Source organism: Colletotrichum jinshuiense, chromosome 5, assembly GCF_051148585.1.
Source record: "Colletotrichum jinshuiense chromosome 5, complete sequence".
NCBI lineage: Eukaryota > Fungi > Ascomycota > Sordariomycetes > Glomerellales > Glomerellaceae > Colletotrichum > Colletotrichum jinshuiense.
Genome location: NC_139312.1, coordinates 155,303 through 168,458, shown reverse-complemented (window position 1 = coordinate 168,458; position 13,156 = coordinate 155,303). Strand labels below are relative to the sequence as shown.

Here is a 13,156-nt window from a genome sequence, read left to right as displayed (position 1 = left end):
GACACGAGGGGTCGCTCGACTCGACCAAGTCCGTTTCGCGAAACCAACGCAATTGAGCAACAATACGAGGGGGACTGCCATGCACGATAAGCACAGGCATTGACTCAGCTGATATGGGTCGGCATGCGCCGGTGTGCTGTGCCGGCGAGTGACGCAGGATCGACCAAAAAGAGGCACAACCGTGGTTATTGTAAAGTCGACGGTGTGAGTCAACGCCGCCTGGATTTGGCCTCGAATCTACCATCCTCGACACAATCCATTCATTCACTATAAAGAGAGACAATGTTCTCCAACTGATATGGCTTTGTCTTCCTCTAAGACATCATCCGTTTTGCTTTCTGGTTTCCGCCAGGGTCAAATGCTGTCCCCTTCACGACTAAAACACCACTTCTACTACCACTGTTCAACTGCCGGCTGTTAGCAATACTATTTCAGAGGATACACTAGACAGAGAGAAGGCAAGGACCAAGAGACCGCCCACCATGGCTACCCACGAGGTCTACGACCTCCTGTTTCTGATGGACGCCACTCCCTCGATGGACAGCTACATCCCTGCTCTTAACCAGGCTCTTCCTGAGATCATCCGGATATCAGCCCTGACCGACTGCTTCGCACGGATTGGCGTCATGGCTTACCGCGACTACTCTTCCAAAGTCCTGACTGAGTGGACTGGCTGGCATGAAGCTTCCGCTCAAGGGAACGCTACGGATGAGAATTCCATCACACAGGCACAGCTGCTGGACAAGGCCAAAAACATCAAGACAGAAGCAGGTCGGCTCAATATGGACTGGCCCGAGGCTGTGAAGTCTGGCCTAGCGCTTGCCTACAGCGTGATGCGCCCAGAGGCCTCTACCATCATTGTCCTCTTCGCCGACGCCCCTCCTCATCTCCCGGGTACCGGATCACTGAATAGAGAGAGGGAGATTGAACATCTTCTCAAGCCTGGAAACTTCGGCGGCACAGGTGGGCTGTTCACTGATTGGGTATCCGGCGCCAAGGTGCTTCGGGACGGCGAAAGGAAGGCCAAGGTCTTCTCCGTCATCCAGGGGTCCGACGCCTTGAACGTGTCCCCTTTCATGTACCTCTCGCAAATTACTGGCGGAACATGTTTCAGGCTGGCTTATAGCGGCCACGACGTGTCGACGTCGGGTGCCATTTCACAGCTGACGGCCGGAATCCTACTCGCCTGGATGGGCGTCAGCAAAGCGGGAGGAAACTCCGCCTTCGGCAATCGTAGCTTTGGCGAAGCTTGTCAGTACCTGGATACGCGGGTGATAGACGATATCAAAGATGAAAACGACGAGGCCGCAAAACGCTTCATTCTCACTGAATGGAAATTCCTTCGGTCCATGGAAAACTACACGTCCGTGTCCCCGGCCCTCAGCGAGCTGCACACCGTGGTCGAAACTCGGAAGACGCCTCTTATGGACATCTCGGCGCGCTACGTTGCCGACGAGAGCTACCGTGAGTTCGTCATCGACCAGCTGAGGTCCCTCATCGAGACAGACGTCAGCGCGATTGCAGTCAACCCAGTCTTTGGCAGCCTCTGGAGAGCCGTCTGCAACAACAGGGAAAACCCAGCTCGGAACGAGCTCATCGAGGCCTTTGGATACTCGGTCGACCGGATTGCCAGTGCCGAAAAGAAGTCACTCGTGAAGCTTTGGCTTGCAGAGTCGTACGACTACACCGCCGAGATCCGGCATGACATTGCACATGTTCCCGAAAAGGATCAATACCCTTGCGTGTTCCTAGATCCCACTGTGCTCTTCAAGGGTGAAGGCGAAGACAACCGTCCTGCAACCGAGTTCACGAGGGACGAGCTGCTCGAAATCGGACGCTCGTGCGACTACCGCGTACTTCGCAGACTTGGCAGGGTTCTAACGCACCTAACATATGTCCAGTCCGCGGACGAACTGCCGGCCCATATCAAAGCGGCGGCGGCGACGGAAGAAGGTTTCACTCGGATCCCAATGGCGCTTGCAACTCAGGAGCATCTGCGGAAATTCTGGAAGGTCCTGCTCCATATCGTCCTCCCCGGAACAATGCTGTCGGCTCGCCCCGCAGCACTGCTGGCCGCCCTGGCGCTTCGTATGGGCATACAGCCTCTCAGGGATGTGGCCGACCGAGAACTACTGTGCTTCACGGATAGGTGGAACTCGATCGATACCCCCGAGAACTGGAATTCCAGCTGTCTTTCGCTGCTGCTCGACGCCGACAAGGATTATGAACGGCGCGTTGCCGAAGGCCTCACGCAGCGTCCCGCTGCGGACGCATGCATCCTGAAGGAAGAAGACCGTCGCCTTTTCAAGACTCTAGTAGACTACAAGCTCCTTGAACTGAACCTGAACACCTCGCTTCAGGCCAAGGTCGGTTGGATGCCAGAGAAGGCCAAGGTAGCACTCGGGCCTGTAGTCATTTGCAAGAAGTGCCAGTTCCCCCGCTCAGTCACCGTCATGGCCAACGACGGCATGTGTGGCATTTGCGCCCAGGGGCATTGTCCTTGTCCAATTTGTGTGCTGCCGGATGACTATGATGCTCGGGTTTGCACCAACGTGGCTGTCACCGACACAGAGAAGACCGAGGCAACCTGGGTCGAATGCTGGACTCCGACATGTCACGCCCAGTATGTTGTCTACAACGCAGACATGCTCAATGTACGGGCCAAGTGTTACTACTGTCGACACCGGGGTTCAACCGAGAACGAGTCCAAGAAGCCCCCCAGTGCCCCTTGTGTCGAGTGTTCTCAGTGCCGGAACCGCATCATCTGGCCCGAGATGTACCGCCCGTCCGACTTCGACCTGTCCAACTTCAAGTGCCCCGCCTGTGCGACGGACCGAGTCACCGTCATCGACTACGAGACCACCGCAAAGTCCCTGAGCAGCGAGAACGGCGTGTCGTGGCTCCTTCGCAATGAGGATTCCGCCATCCAGGACCCTTTCAACGGGCGGTCTCTGTTCCATACCATCTCCACTGCCGCGGACCGGACGGCGCTGGCAAGCAACGTCGAGATCATCCCGGCGCAGGACTCCACCCGGCTCACCATTCGCGGAAAGGCCGTGCACAACCAGGCCGAGATCTCCGACTCCCTCCGCCAGTGGGTGCAGTCTCGGAGGACGGAGGCCGGCGTCTGCAGCCTATGCTTCTCCAACGTCCGCAAGACCGACCTCCGCCGGGCCTGCGGCCGTTCGGGCTGCGACCAGCAGGTCTGCGACGGCTGCCTCAAGGATTGGTACGGCCTCAACGCCCGCGGGAGGCTGATCAACGTCGCCGCGCTCTCCTGCCCCTTCTGCCGCCGCCAGCCCACCCCCAAGACCATCTCCGGCTTCGGCATCTTCCACCTCGGGGACCTGAGCACGGCGGTCAAGGACAGCGCCGAGGGGTGGATTTGCGGATGGTGTAACGACTGTGGGTTCGCCCGCCGCTTCATGGAACGCACCTGCGCCGGCGGCGCTCCCCCCGAGCTGACGGACTGGTCGTGCGACGACTGCAGGGAGGCCAAGGGCGCCAGGGTGCGCGTCAGGAACTGTCCCGGCTGCGACACTCCCACGGAGAAGATGAGCGGCTGCGACCACATCACGTGCAGTGTCCCGGGATGCCACACCCACTGGTGCTTCTCTTGTGGGAAGAAGTACAGCCATAGCGATATTTATACGCACATGAGCCAAGCACACGGAGGTTGGTGGGACGGCCAGGACGCCGACTATGGCGGTGAGTATGAGTATGAGGATGTGTATGAGGATGTGTATGATGATCAGGCCGATGACGAGTAAACGGCGACGGAGACCTACACACACAGGAGGATGCTCACACGATTCAAAGATTAGCATGCGTTCTTTTATTTTCCTTAGATCTTAATTAGTAATTATTCCTGCGATGCGGTTGAATTGTTTTATGTGACCTTGGTGGCCACGATGATTGAAAAGTCAACCAGAATAGGTAAACTGAAATGATGGCGGGAACAATAGGGCGAGCCGGTTGTCGCGCAAAGGAGAGATCTACCAGGAGAATATACTCACGCCAACGTATTCCAGTCACGAATTACAAGATTTTGACGTAAAAACCTCGATGTAACCGAATATTTTGCTGCGCAAAGTTGCTTCGGGACAAGATTCGCGCCGGCTCAGGTGGTCCGAAAGATACCCCGAGAACCGACCGACTTCCTCCGCGAGTTAGTTACTCAGACTAGTGACCACAAGAGGGGGACCCAGTGTACACTTCCTGGGATCATTGTGAGTCTCACTGAAAATCATCTTTGGAGGTGTTTTTTTTTCTTTTCTTTTTCCATTCATTCATGAATCGAGCCGCAAATCGCTCGCCAATTCTGATCCGAAAACAAATGCTCGGCGGGCTTTTCCCCGATCATAATGCCTCCTCTACCTGGCTTCTCGGATAATCCATTCCGCTCACGCGCCGACCTCGTGCGGGCAGCGACAGCGCTTCTGCGCCCTCTGGAGCCGTACAAATCGGCCGGCGACGCGAGGATCAAGCTCGCGACGGGCACGGCTGCCGGTTTCGATGAGGTGTCTGCGCAGCTGGAGGGCTTCGCGCGGCCGCTGTGGGTCGTCGCAGATCTTCTCAACGAGGCCGACGAGAACGATGCTCTCGCCGGGGTGGATCTGAGCTCCTGGACGCGAGGGGTCCTGGCAGGCACGAACCCGGCCTCGGACGAGTACTGGGGAGATGTCGGGGATATTGACCAGCGGATGGTAGAGATGGAGTCCATTGCGTTCACGCTGCTGGTCGCGCCCGGGGCATTCCTATCATCGTGCGACGAGGAGGCCAAGGGGAGGTTGAGGGACTGGTTGGGGCAGATCAACGGGAGGAGATTGCCGCAGAGTAATTGGCTTTGGTTTCGGGTCCTCGTGAATCTAGCCATGGTCAAGGCCCTCGGGGTGCGGATGGAAGATGTGAGACAGAGCATGGACGAGGATCTCCGGGTATTGGATTCGTTTTATCTAGGTGAGGGGTGGTCGAGCGATGGCTTGTGGGGGAGCGATAGGAAGCAGGCAGATTATTACTCGGGCAGCTTCTCGATCCAGTTCGCCCAGCTGTTGTACGTGAGGTTCGCTATCGGGGACGAAGAGAGGGTTGAGGGGTACAAAGCACAGGCGAGAGAGTTTGCTTCGACCTTTTGGAGGTATTTCGACACGAATGGTAGGCGTCACGGTGTGTTGTCCGACCTGGAGCCACTACTGACGAGGCGCAGGCGCGGCGATACCATTTGGCAGAAGCATGACATACCGATTTGCATTTGCGGCCTTCTGGGCGGCGGCGGCCACGGCAGGTGTTGATCTTTCTGCGCCGCTCGGCAACTTGGGAACCGTCAAGGGACTTCTTCTCCGACACATTCGGTGGTGGTCAAGACATCCGGACGCATTCAACACCGATGGCACGTTGAACATCGGGTTCACCTACCCCAACATGTATCTTACTGAAGACTACAATTCGCCCCAGTCTGTGTACTGGTGTCTCAAGAGCTTGATCGTACTAGGTCTCCCCGAAGACAACCCGTTCTGGACATGCGAGGAGCAGCCGCACCCGCTCGACAGATCAAGCTCTCTTCCTTCAAGCGCATCAGAAGCGGGAGCTTTGGATCGGATCAAGGTCGTATGGCCACCGAGACAGATCCTCTGCAGCACGCCCGAACACCACTTCCTGCTTTCTTCGGGCCAGATGACGAAGAAAAACTTCAAGGCACGGGAGGCCAAGTACGGCAAGTTTGCCTACTCTTCCGCGTTTGCTTTTAGTGTACCGACGGGGCCGCTGCTTTCGCAGATGGCGCCCGACAGCACTCTGGTTGCCAGCATCGACGGGGGGGAAACTTGGGCGGTAAGGTCGGAGCCGACAGATGTTCGAATCAAGGCGGTGAGCGTCGTTGTCGACGAGAGCGGCAAAACCAGTGAAGTGCCGGGTCTGGTCAGTGTTTGGAACCCGTGGAAGTATCTCGGCGTGCAGGTCGAAACGGTTCTAGTACCCATCATGGAGCAATACCCTGGATGGCACCTCCGTACTCATAGGGTCAGTTGGGACTCCCAATCAGAACGGCCGTCCTGGGCTGGAAGCATGCAGCTCCTAGACGGAGGCTTCGCCATTAACTCCCATACGCCACAGGGCAAATTTCTCCCAAAGAAAGATAATCCCGAGGTGGACGGGCAAAGCTTCACCGAGAACGATGATAGCTGCCTTGTTCTATCCCAAGCGGGTGCGAGCGGTATCGCCGACGTGGCCATAGAAAGCGAGAGCTTGGAAGGGAGTGTCGACAAGGGGGCATGGGTGTTGAGACCCGACCCCAACACCAATCTGGTGTCGCAGAGGACTTTTATACCTGCACTGAACCACCAGTTTAGCCTTTGTCAGAACGAGGAGGTCGGGTTGGAGGGTTTAGGCGCGTTATACATGGCTTCGGGTGTCTTTGCAGTTAGTGCCGTAGCCGAGCGCGGCAGTGACGAAGTCAAGGTGTTGTGGCAGAGAAAGCCTCGAGTACAGCTGGTCCACAACGTGGATGGGAAGCCGACATTTCAAGTGGTAGGGCCTTAAGTCCAGTGCGATTTCGGAGATTATTTTCAAAGATAGTCTTGAGAGTGACTGGTCAGAGCCTCGCCATCGAATTCAGCGAATGCGAATACGAGCGATTTTATGGAATGAATTCCGGTAGCCACATAAATCCGCAATTAAGCAGATTCAACGCCAATTAAAAGCTTGTTGGTCATGTCCAGCACGGCATCAACCGGGGATGATGACTGAGCCTCATGTTGGAACATGCACTCGAGGCAAACACATGACGAAGCTCAAATTACTAACCGGGATAGACGGCCCGATCAGATTTCAAAGTTTATTTTGGAATTCTTTGTTTTTTTTTTCATATTTTAGCAGTTAAAAGCTCGTAAATCCTAGCCTCTCTGTGTGCCTCGCAAGGTTTCGCCAAGTTTGGCAAAGTCATTCTCCGATCCCCTGGCCCACCGTGGCTTCAAAGTCCCCAGAAGTTTCCCACCAGCTCTGCGTCTTGTCAGACCCAGCGTAACAAACTTTATTGTGTTTCGCTGGATCCAGTAATTTCCCTTCTTCTCCAATACTAGCCATGGCTCCGTGAATACATCGCTGTAATGGAATTGGCACCCTAGCGAGGACACATGTAGCCTGACTGCGACTTGCCCAAAATCTAACGTGCATCCACTCGCAAACGAAAACATAGCCTATAGAATGATAGGCATGGTGTGGGCCATGCGGTCTAGTTGGACCTCGTAGCCGCCCGCCCCTATGACGTCTATAGGCCACATAATCGATTCTTCCCATGGCGTCCCGACCAACTGCTCCGTTATTGTCGAGACCAAAGCCCTGGCCCAACCGCTTAGGAACCAACAGAAAGGCTCAGCCATGTGTATTATGACACAGTAGTAGGCCAACACCACCAGCGCCGAGGGATGACGTCGGCGAAGCATGTCCAAGTAATCATTGGACATCAAGACAGGCCACAAGAACACCGCACGGAACTCGACCGGCGTGGACATGGCATTTATGGAGGAAACCTTGGATATACACTCGCTCAAGGCTATAACTGCATTGTTGATAGTGTATTTCCCCTCGTTCTCGGTGTGGCCGATCTCTGCGAGCCGAGAGCTCAGGCTTGGGAGTCGGTCGAACAGCGGCTTTAAGGACGCCTCTACCACGTTGTCGCTGGAGCCGCGGATGAAGATGTCGCGTAGTGGACCTTTGCGGAGGTCCTCGTCCGACGCTCGTAGGATGACGCTCATGCCGTCTGTAAGGGTAAAGATGTCGAGCATGCTGTCGATTGGAGAGAAGGAAGGGTTGTATTTCTCGTAGCTTGGGTAAGTAGCGAAGGCACTTAGGGTGAGGAATATGGACGAGGCGAAGAGGGCGTGGCAATTAGTCGACGAGATCGTCCCTAGGAGAGTCCCCCTCATGCCATTGATCGCGTCATTTTGATGCTGGGCGGCTTGCATAAGGTAGGCATGGCGGCAGTCGGGTTGGAGATATGCTAGGTGGTAGGCCGAGAAGGCAAGAAGTTGGTGAAGGAGGAAGGGATAGGAGAGGGCTTCCCTTGGTACATCGTATTGGAGGGTTTTCTGCGCCAGGGAGGAATGTGTAAATGTTCGATACGATACGGAGGTGTAATGGTGCATGAGTTCGAGGTCCGAGATCCAGCCGCTGGCAGTCTCAGCCTTATTGAGATCGGTAAGGAACCTCGAAAAGTAAGGGAAAGGGTCCGATTGTGACGAAGGCGATTTCTGCACTACAGGGCTAGAAGCACTTTGGTGTTCTCCCAGTGATCCGGCCACCGACTGTGGCGATAAAGACGATTGCGAGTGCGCGCTTGGTCGCCGCCTAAGTGCCGATGCCGACCCCTATCGACCCATTGGCTCATTAGATTCCGAAAACGAAGTGAAACCACACCTAAGATAATTGGAGGGGGGGGGGGGGCTTACCCGCGAGCCTGATCGCTTAGCACGGTATCTTGAACTCCCTGGCGGCGCCAGAGGCGGCATCTGGGACGAGACGCTGGTTGGCGCTCCCGCGCCCTCCAAACTGCATGACAGCCCATGTCGGACACAGGCACTGCATGGTTTGTTTTCATCACACTACATCAGAGAGGGCATTGTTAGTCTCGGCCAAATAAGGAAGGGTGGGTTTGGGGGGGGGATCGAGATAGACATCGTCGGGGTGGTTAGGGCCAACATACTTTGACTCTTCTCTCCTTGCATCTCACGCACCCGTTTCGGGATTTTCTATACCCAAGCCGCTTCATAGTATGATTGTGACTCTCGCTAAGACTTCAAAGCCGATCGGGCACATTCAAGAAATAGCGCAAGAGTCCGAGAACGAGGATGGAAGTTGGGGAACAAGGCCCAGTAAATAAGAATCAGCCAGTGGGGTGAAATCTTGGGTTGAAGTATGTCCCTTTGTATATGCTAGTAGACCGGCCAACTTCCCAGTCAGCGATCTGTGGTCAATGTATGGAAAGTTGTTCCTCTGTTGAGCATTACTGAATGAGCCCTAGGACATATATGGAGATCGAAGGGTCCACTCACGCTTCATCTGATCTAGGAGGCACCAAACCGGTCACAAATAGCACAACACTGGTACCTCTCGTGGTGACAGGGCAGACTGTGATGTAGGCATTGATGGAACATCTGCGGGAATGCCAAGACTGAATCTGCCATTAGGACACCTTAACGTCAACAGTCAGGCCAACCCTGCCGGGCCAAGTCCTTGTGTGTAGCGAAAAAAAGACAAGCCAGAGGGTAGATGAAGATTAGAGAGAGTGTGTGTGGGAGAAAAAAATTGGAGAAATGAAGCTTACTAGGTTCCTTGGTATCTTGGTGTTTGGGGGTGACGGCGCCAGTAACGCGGAACTGAGTCGCGCCAAGGCGCCTCCCCTCTTCGTTGTCTCAAGGGCCAAGATTTCATATCCTTACCTACACCTGCTAATTTTTGCCCTAAAGGGGGGGGGGGAGAGGAGTACCTACGCGCGGGAGGAGCGGCGGTAACAGTTGGAATGGGCTAAGCCTTGTGTGCGTGCGTCAGTGTGGGGGATCCCCCTTCAGTCTTGCTCCAACGTGGCTACCAGACGCATTGACAGCCTTGCATGGTCAGGCTGAATATAGAACCGGTGAAACGTTGTCTTAGGCATTTGGGACCGATGAAAAATAGGATGAATGGAAACAAAGTTGGGGGGAGAAAAGACTGATGCCATTAGGCGCGCATCGCCAAGCCATCGCCAGAGGTTATGTATCTGGTAGGAAGCTTTTATGAATCCCCTCACAACGACGGCATTATCGAGGTAAATCTTTGGTCGTCAGTCCTCCTATTTCGGTGCCAAGACCCGACTCAGGCCGACTAGTAACATCTAAGCCTCAATCTTGCGTCGCCCATCGCCCGTTAATGTCCCTTGCTGCCTACATTGCATCATTAGAGTTCTCCGTGGTTCCCATCGAGCTTCGGCTCAGCCAAGCCCAGCCAGATTGAGGTGACTGCAAATGACAGGGACACGTCGGCTTACGGCAGGGTCTTGGCAGATAACGTTGTGCTGCGCATGCCAGCGACGGGTAGAATTTGTAGCCACGGTAAAGCCCCGGGCGCTCCGCGGTCCTTTACGAGCAAAGCCCCTTAGTCAATCGCCGACCGAAATGGTTGAATCGGCGAGGACCGTATTCTCAACCAATCATAGCTGAATCCGAGAACGAAAGGCATCCACGCCTTTAACCAGGGTAAAGATCTGTATTCCCACGAGGAATGAAACCTACTCTACCCGCTATCCAATCATGGCTGGCGTCGAGCCAATCATTCCGGTTAGAGGGACCACAACTCTAACGCAGTAGTCCCAACTCTACCTAGCTGTTGCACTCTTCCACGCTATCGGTACTATCTATGTAGAGGCATAATAGTTTAAATGCTGTCTGAGTGAATTCTATGCAACAAGTATAAGAAAGATGGTTTTTATGTAAATATGGAGCTGTATGCGATAGAACCACGGATTTCGCTAGGATGATGAAATCCGAAGCTGATAATTGTTGCGTATGATGGTACGAATCATCTCGTTTTCGATTTCTCTTTCGTCACACCATTCATTTGTCACTACGGTACGGCCCTTGGGGCGAAGCAGAGATGGCATCCTTTGATGGTCAGCCCCAATGTACTGACATCGATACGAGAGCAGACCCAGTAGTTCATCCAAGATTATTCTGAGAGTATTCAAGAAGTCGGTCATATAAGAGATAGTAACTCCTGAACATAGAACGTAAACCTAGTTGAATAGCAGCTCAATTTACAGCATAGAAGCAAACATCTTTGAAAATCACCAAACTTCAAGTTGGTCAACCTCAGCTCAAGGCTGCACGCTACCCCATATTCGCCTCTTACGGATCAGAAATGGCCAAGGACTACTATCACTATGACCCCTCTCTCCCCGCAGCGATTATATTTACGGTCTGTTTCACTGCTTCTGCAGCTGGCCATGTTTTTCAACTTGTCAAGACTCGGACGTGGTACTTTATTCCGTTCTTCATAGGCTGCATTGGTGAGTTCGCAAATTATATTACTCTTGCTTGTACGAAATGACTGACTCAGAGTTTCAAAGTTGAGGCAATAGGCTACGTTGGACGTGCGATTGGTGCAACTGAGAGCCCTAATTGGAGCAGAGGCCCATACATCATTCAAGCACTGCTATTGCTTCTCGGCCCTCCATTCTACGCGGCATCGATATATATGGTTTTTGGACGACTCATTAACCTTTTGGACGCTGAAAAACATTCGATAATTCGGACCAAATGGCTTACCAAGCTCTTTCTCCTGGGAGATATTGCATCAATCTTTGGCCAAGCAATTGGTATGGAACTACTCCCACTCCACAAAATACAATCATGTGTATCTTATGCTAACTACTGGACTTAGGGGGCGGTAAACTCGCGGGCGCCGAGACTCAAAAGGACAGAGACCAAGGACAGACAATCATCATTGTGGGATTGGCCATACAGATTGCCTTCTTTGGTTTCTTCATGTTTGTCACGGGCCTGTTCCACTATCGCATCAAGTGTGATCCCACATCGAAGAGCCTGACAATCACCACACCTTGGCGACGACTTTTGCAAGTTCTGTATGGAACAAGCTTCCTCATTCTGGTTCGTTCCGTCTTCCGTGTCATCGAGTATGTCATGGGGGAAGATGGGGAGCTCCAAGCAAAGGAAGTTTACCTTTACATCTTTGACGCACTGTTGATGCTGCTTGCTTCCCTAGCATTCAACTACTTCCATCCTTCTCGAATTCTCAACAACCCCAAGGGCTTGTGGGGTTCCAAACATGACTCTGAGAACCAGCTCAATGGTTTGCCATTGACCTCAAGAGACAGCATGTCCAATTTTGAAAACTCACAGACAATGGCAGACGGTTATTACACTCAGAAGTAGAAGATTTGTCAGCAATGCGTCTAAGTGTTCGGCTTTCAGGTTTCGAAACTTTCAGAGTTGGGTTATATGCGGATATTCAATGTTATACCGGTGTGCCGTGACGCCGTAAGCTTGCCTCAGATGGACGTCATGTGTGGTGGGAGTTTGAAAGGCACTCGGACCAACTTTTTTTTGTTTTTGTGTGTTGCTCATTCAGTTTTCAATCAATTCAGTTGTTGCATCATGTTGTTTCTGTGATCCGGAAACAGGGATAGAGTATGTAATTCAGCTAAAAGTCAATCATTCAACGCAATACAGATCGTTGGTCGTTTTAAGCGCCAAGAGTCAACTGCCAAATGCTTATTATACCCAAAAGAACATTTTCATGCAATGATTGATCTCTTAAGTTTAATGTTAAGGATGGAAGTGGTCTGACAGTGTCTCCTTTGTTACCAACTTGGAGACCAACCTGGGCCTGCTCGTGCTGACTTAGCCGAAGCAGCCCGATTCTCACAATGTGAACTTTCTTCGCAATGGAGGATCTCTAGATGAACTGGCTCAACACATCTACTAGTTTTGTTCATCATTGATCCGTTCATTTATGCTGCAGATCTTTTATTATTGCTTCTCTGTCCATTCTAATGCTTACAAGTCCTTGGCCTTTCACATGTAGAATCAGGGTCCGCTTCGTCCGCCACCTCTAGTTTGGGTATTATTCTTCGATAAGCCGAAATTGTTTCAACGTTGTCGCCGATGCTGATAACTACTCTGTGAAGGTATAGTGTGTTTAGTCGCAGTAGCAGTCGCAACCGCCCTGGCGATTCACCATAAAACGGCCATTCATGGTTTGACACTATGGGTTGTGTGAGAACATGATACGTATTCTAAGTGCGGTGATCAAGGGGTACTTACTCTGCTGTCACAGGCCCATGTACATAAATTCTGGTCTCCAGGGCTGCAGTTCGAATCCCAAGACGGGTCGCCGGCGCGGCGACAGTCCTGGTTAATGACTGTGACCGCTGCAGACAGTGGAACCAGCAGCGATGCCACAAAAAACATGAAGGAGGAGCGCATGGTGACGGAGATGTCTAGAATAATCTTGGAAAGAACCAGTTGATTTAGAATCAAATTATACTGAGAGCACTTGCATGGCAGAAGACATATAAATACCTGAAAAGATCTTGGTTTTAGTACTTGTAGAGGCAGTGAATTTCATGCCTATTGAGGACGAGTCAGCGGCTAACAATTTAGATTAT

General features: G+C 52.9%; 4 protein-coding genes across 4 annotated transcripts; 3 read left to right on the top strand and 1 right to left on the bottom strand.

Moving 5' to 3' along the window:
* Window positions 1-482: 482 nt before the first annotated feature.
* EsH8_V_000039 (uncharacterized protein) lies at window positions 483-3,770 on the top strand (the record flags this gene model as incomplete). The annotated part of the gene is made up of 1 exon (XM_083272555.1): window positions 483-3,770. One exon carries the CDS (start codon window positions 483-485, stop codon window positions 3,768-3,770), a length of 3,288 nt encoding a protein of 1,095 aa, XP_083125270.1.
* A 594-nt stretch (window positions 3,771-4,364) lies between these two features.
* Window positions 4,365-6,537, top strand: EsH8_V_000038 (DUF2264 domain-containing protein; the record flags this gene model as incomplete). Its single annotated transcript, XM_083272554.1, has 2 exons — window positions 4,365-5,154; window positions 5,207-6,537. The coding sequence occupies 2 exons, from the start codon at window positions 4,365-4,367 to the stop codon at window positions 6,535-6,537; spliced, it is 2,121 nt and encodes a 706-aa protein (XP_083125269.1).
* A 656-nt stretch (window positions 6,538-7,193) lies between these two features.
* Window positions 7,194-8,764, bottom strand: EsH8_V_000037 (Zn(II)2Cys6 transcription factor domain-containing protein; the record flags this gene model as incomplete). The annotated part of the gene is made up of 3 exons (XM_083272553.1): window positions 7,194-8,363; window positions 8,445-8,597; window positions 8,699-8,764. The coding sequence occupies 3 exons, from the start codon at window positions 8,762-8,764 to the stop codon at window positions 7,194-7,196; spliced, it is 1,389 nt and encodes a 462-aa protein (XP_083125268.1).
* Window positions 8,765-10,887: 2,123 nt separating this feature from the next.
* On the top strand, window positions 10,888-11,921 carry EsH8_V_000036 (RTA1 domain-containing protein; the record flags this gene model as incomplete). Its single annotated transcript, XM_083272552.1, has 3 exons — window positions 10,888-11,035; window positions 11,096-11,344; window positions 11,410-11,921. 3 exons carry the CDS (start codon window positions 10,888-10,890, stop codon window positions 11,919-11,921), a joined length of 909 nt encoding a protein of 302 aa, XP_083125267.1.
* Window positions 11,922-13,156: the final 1,235 nt, after the last annotated feature.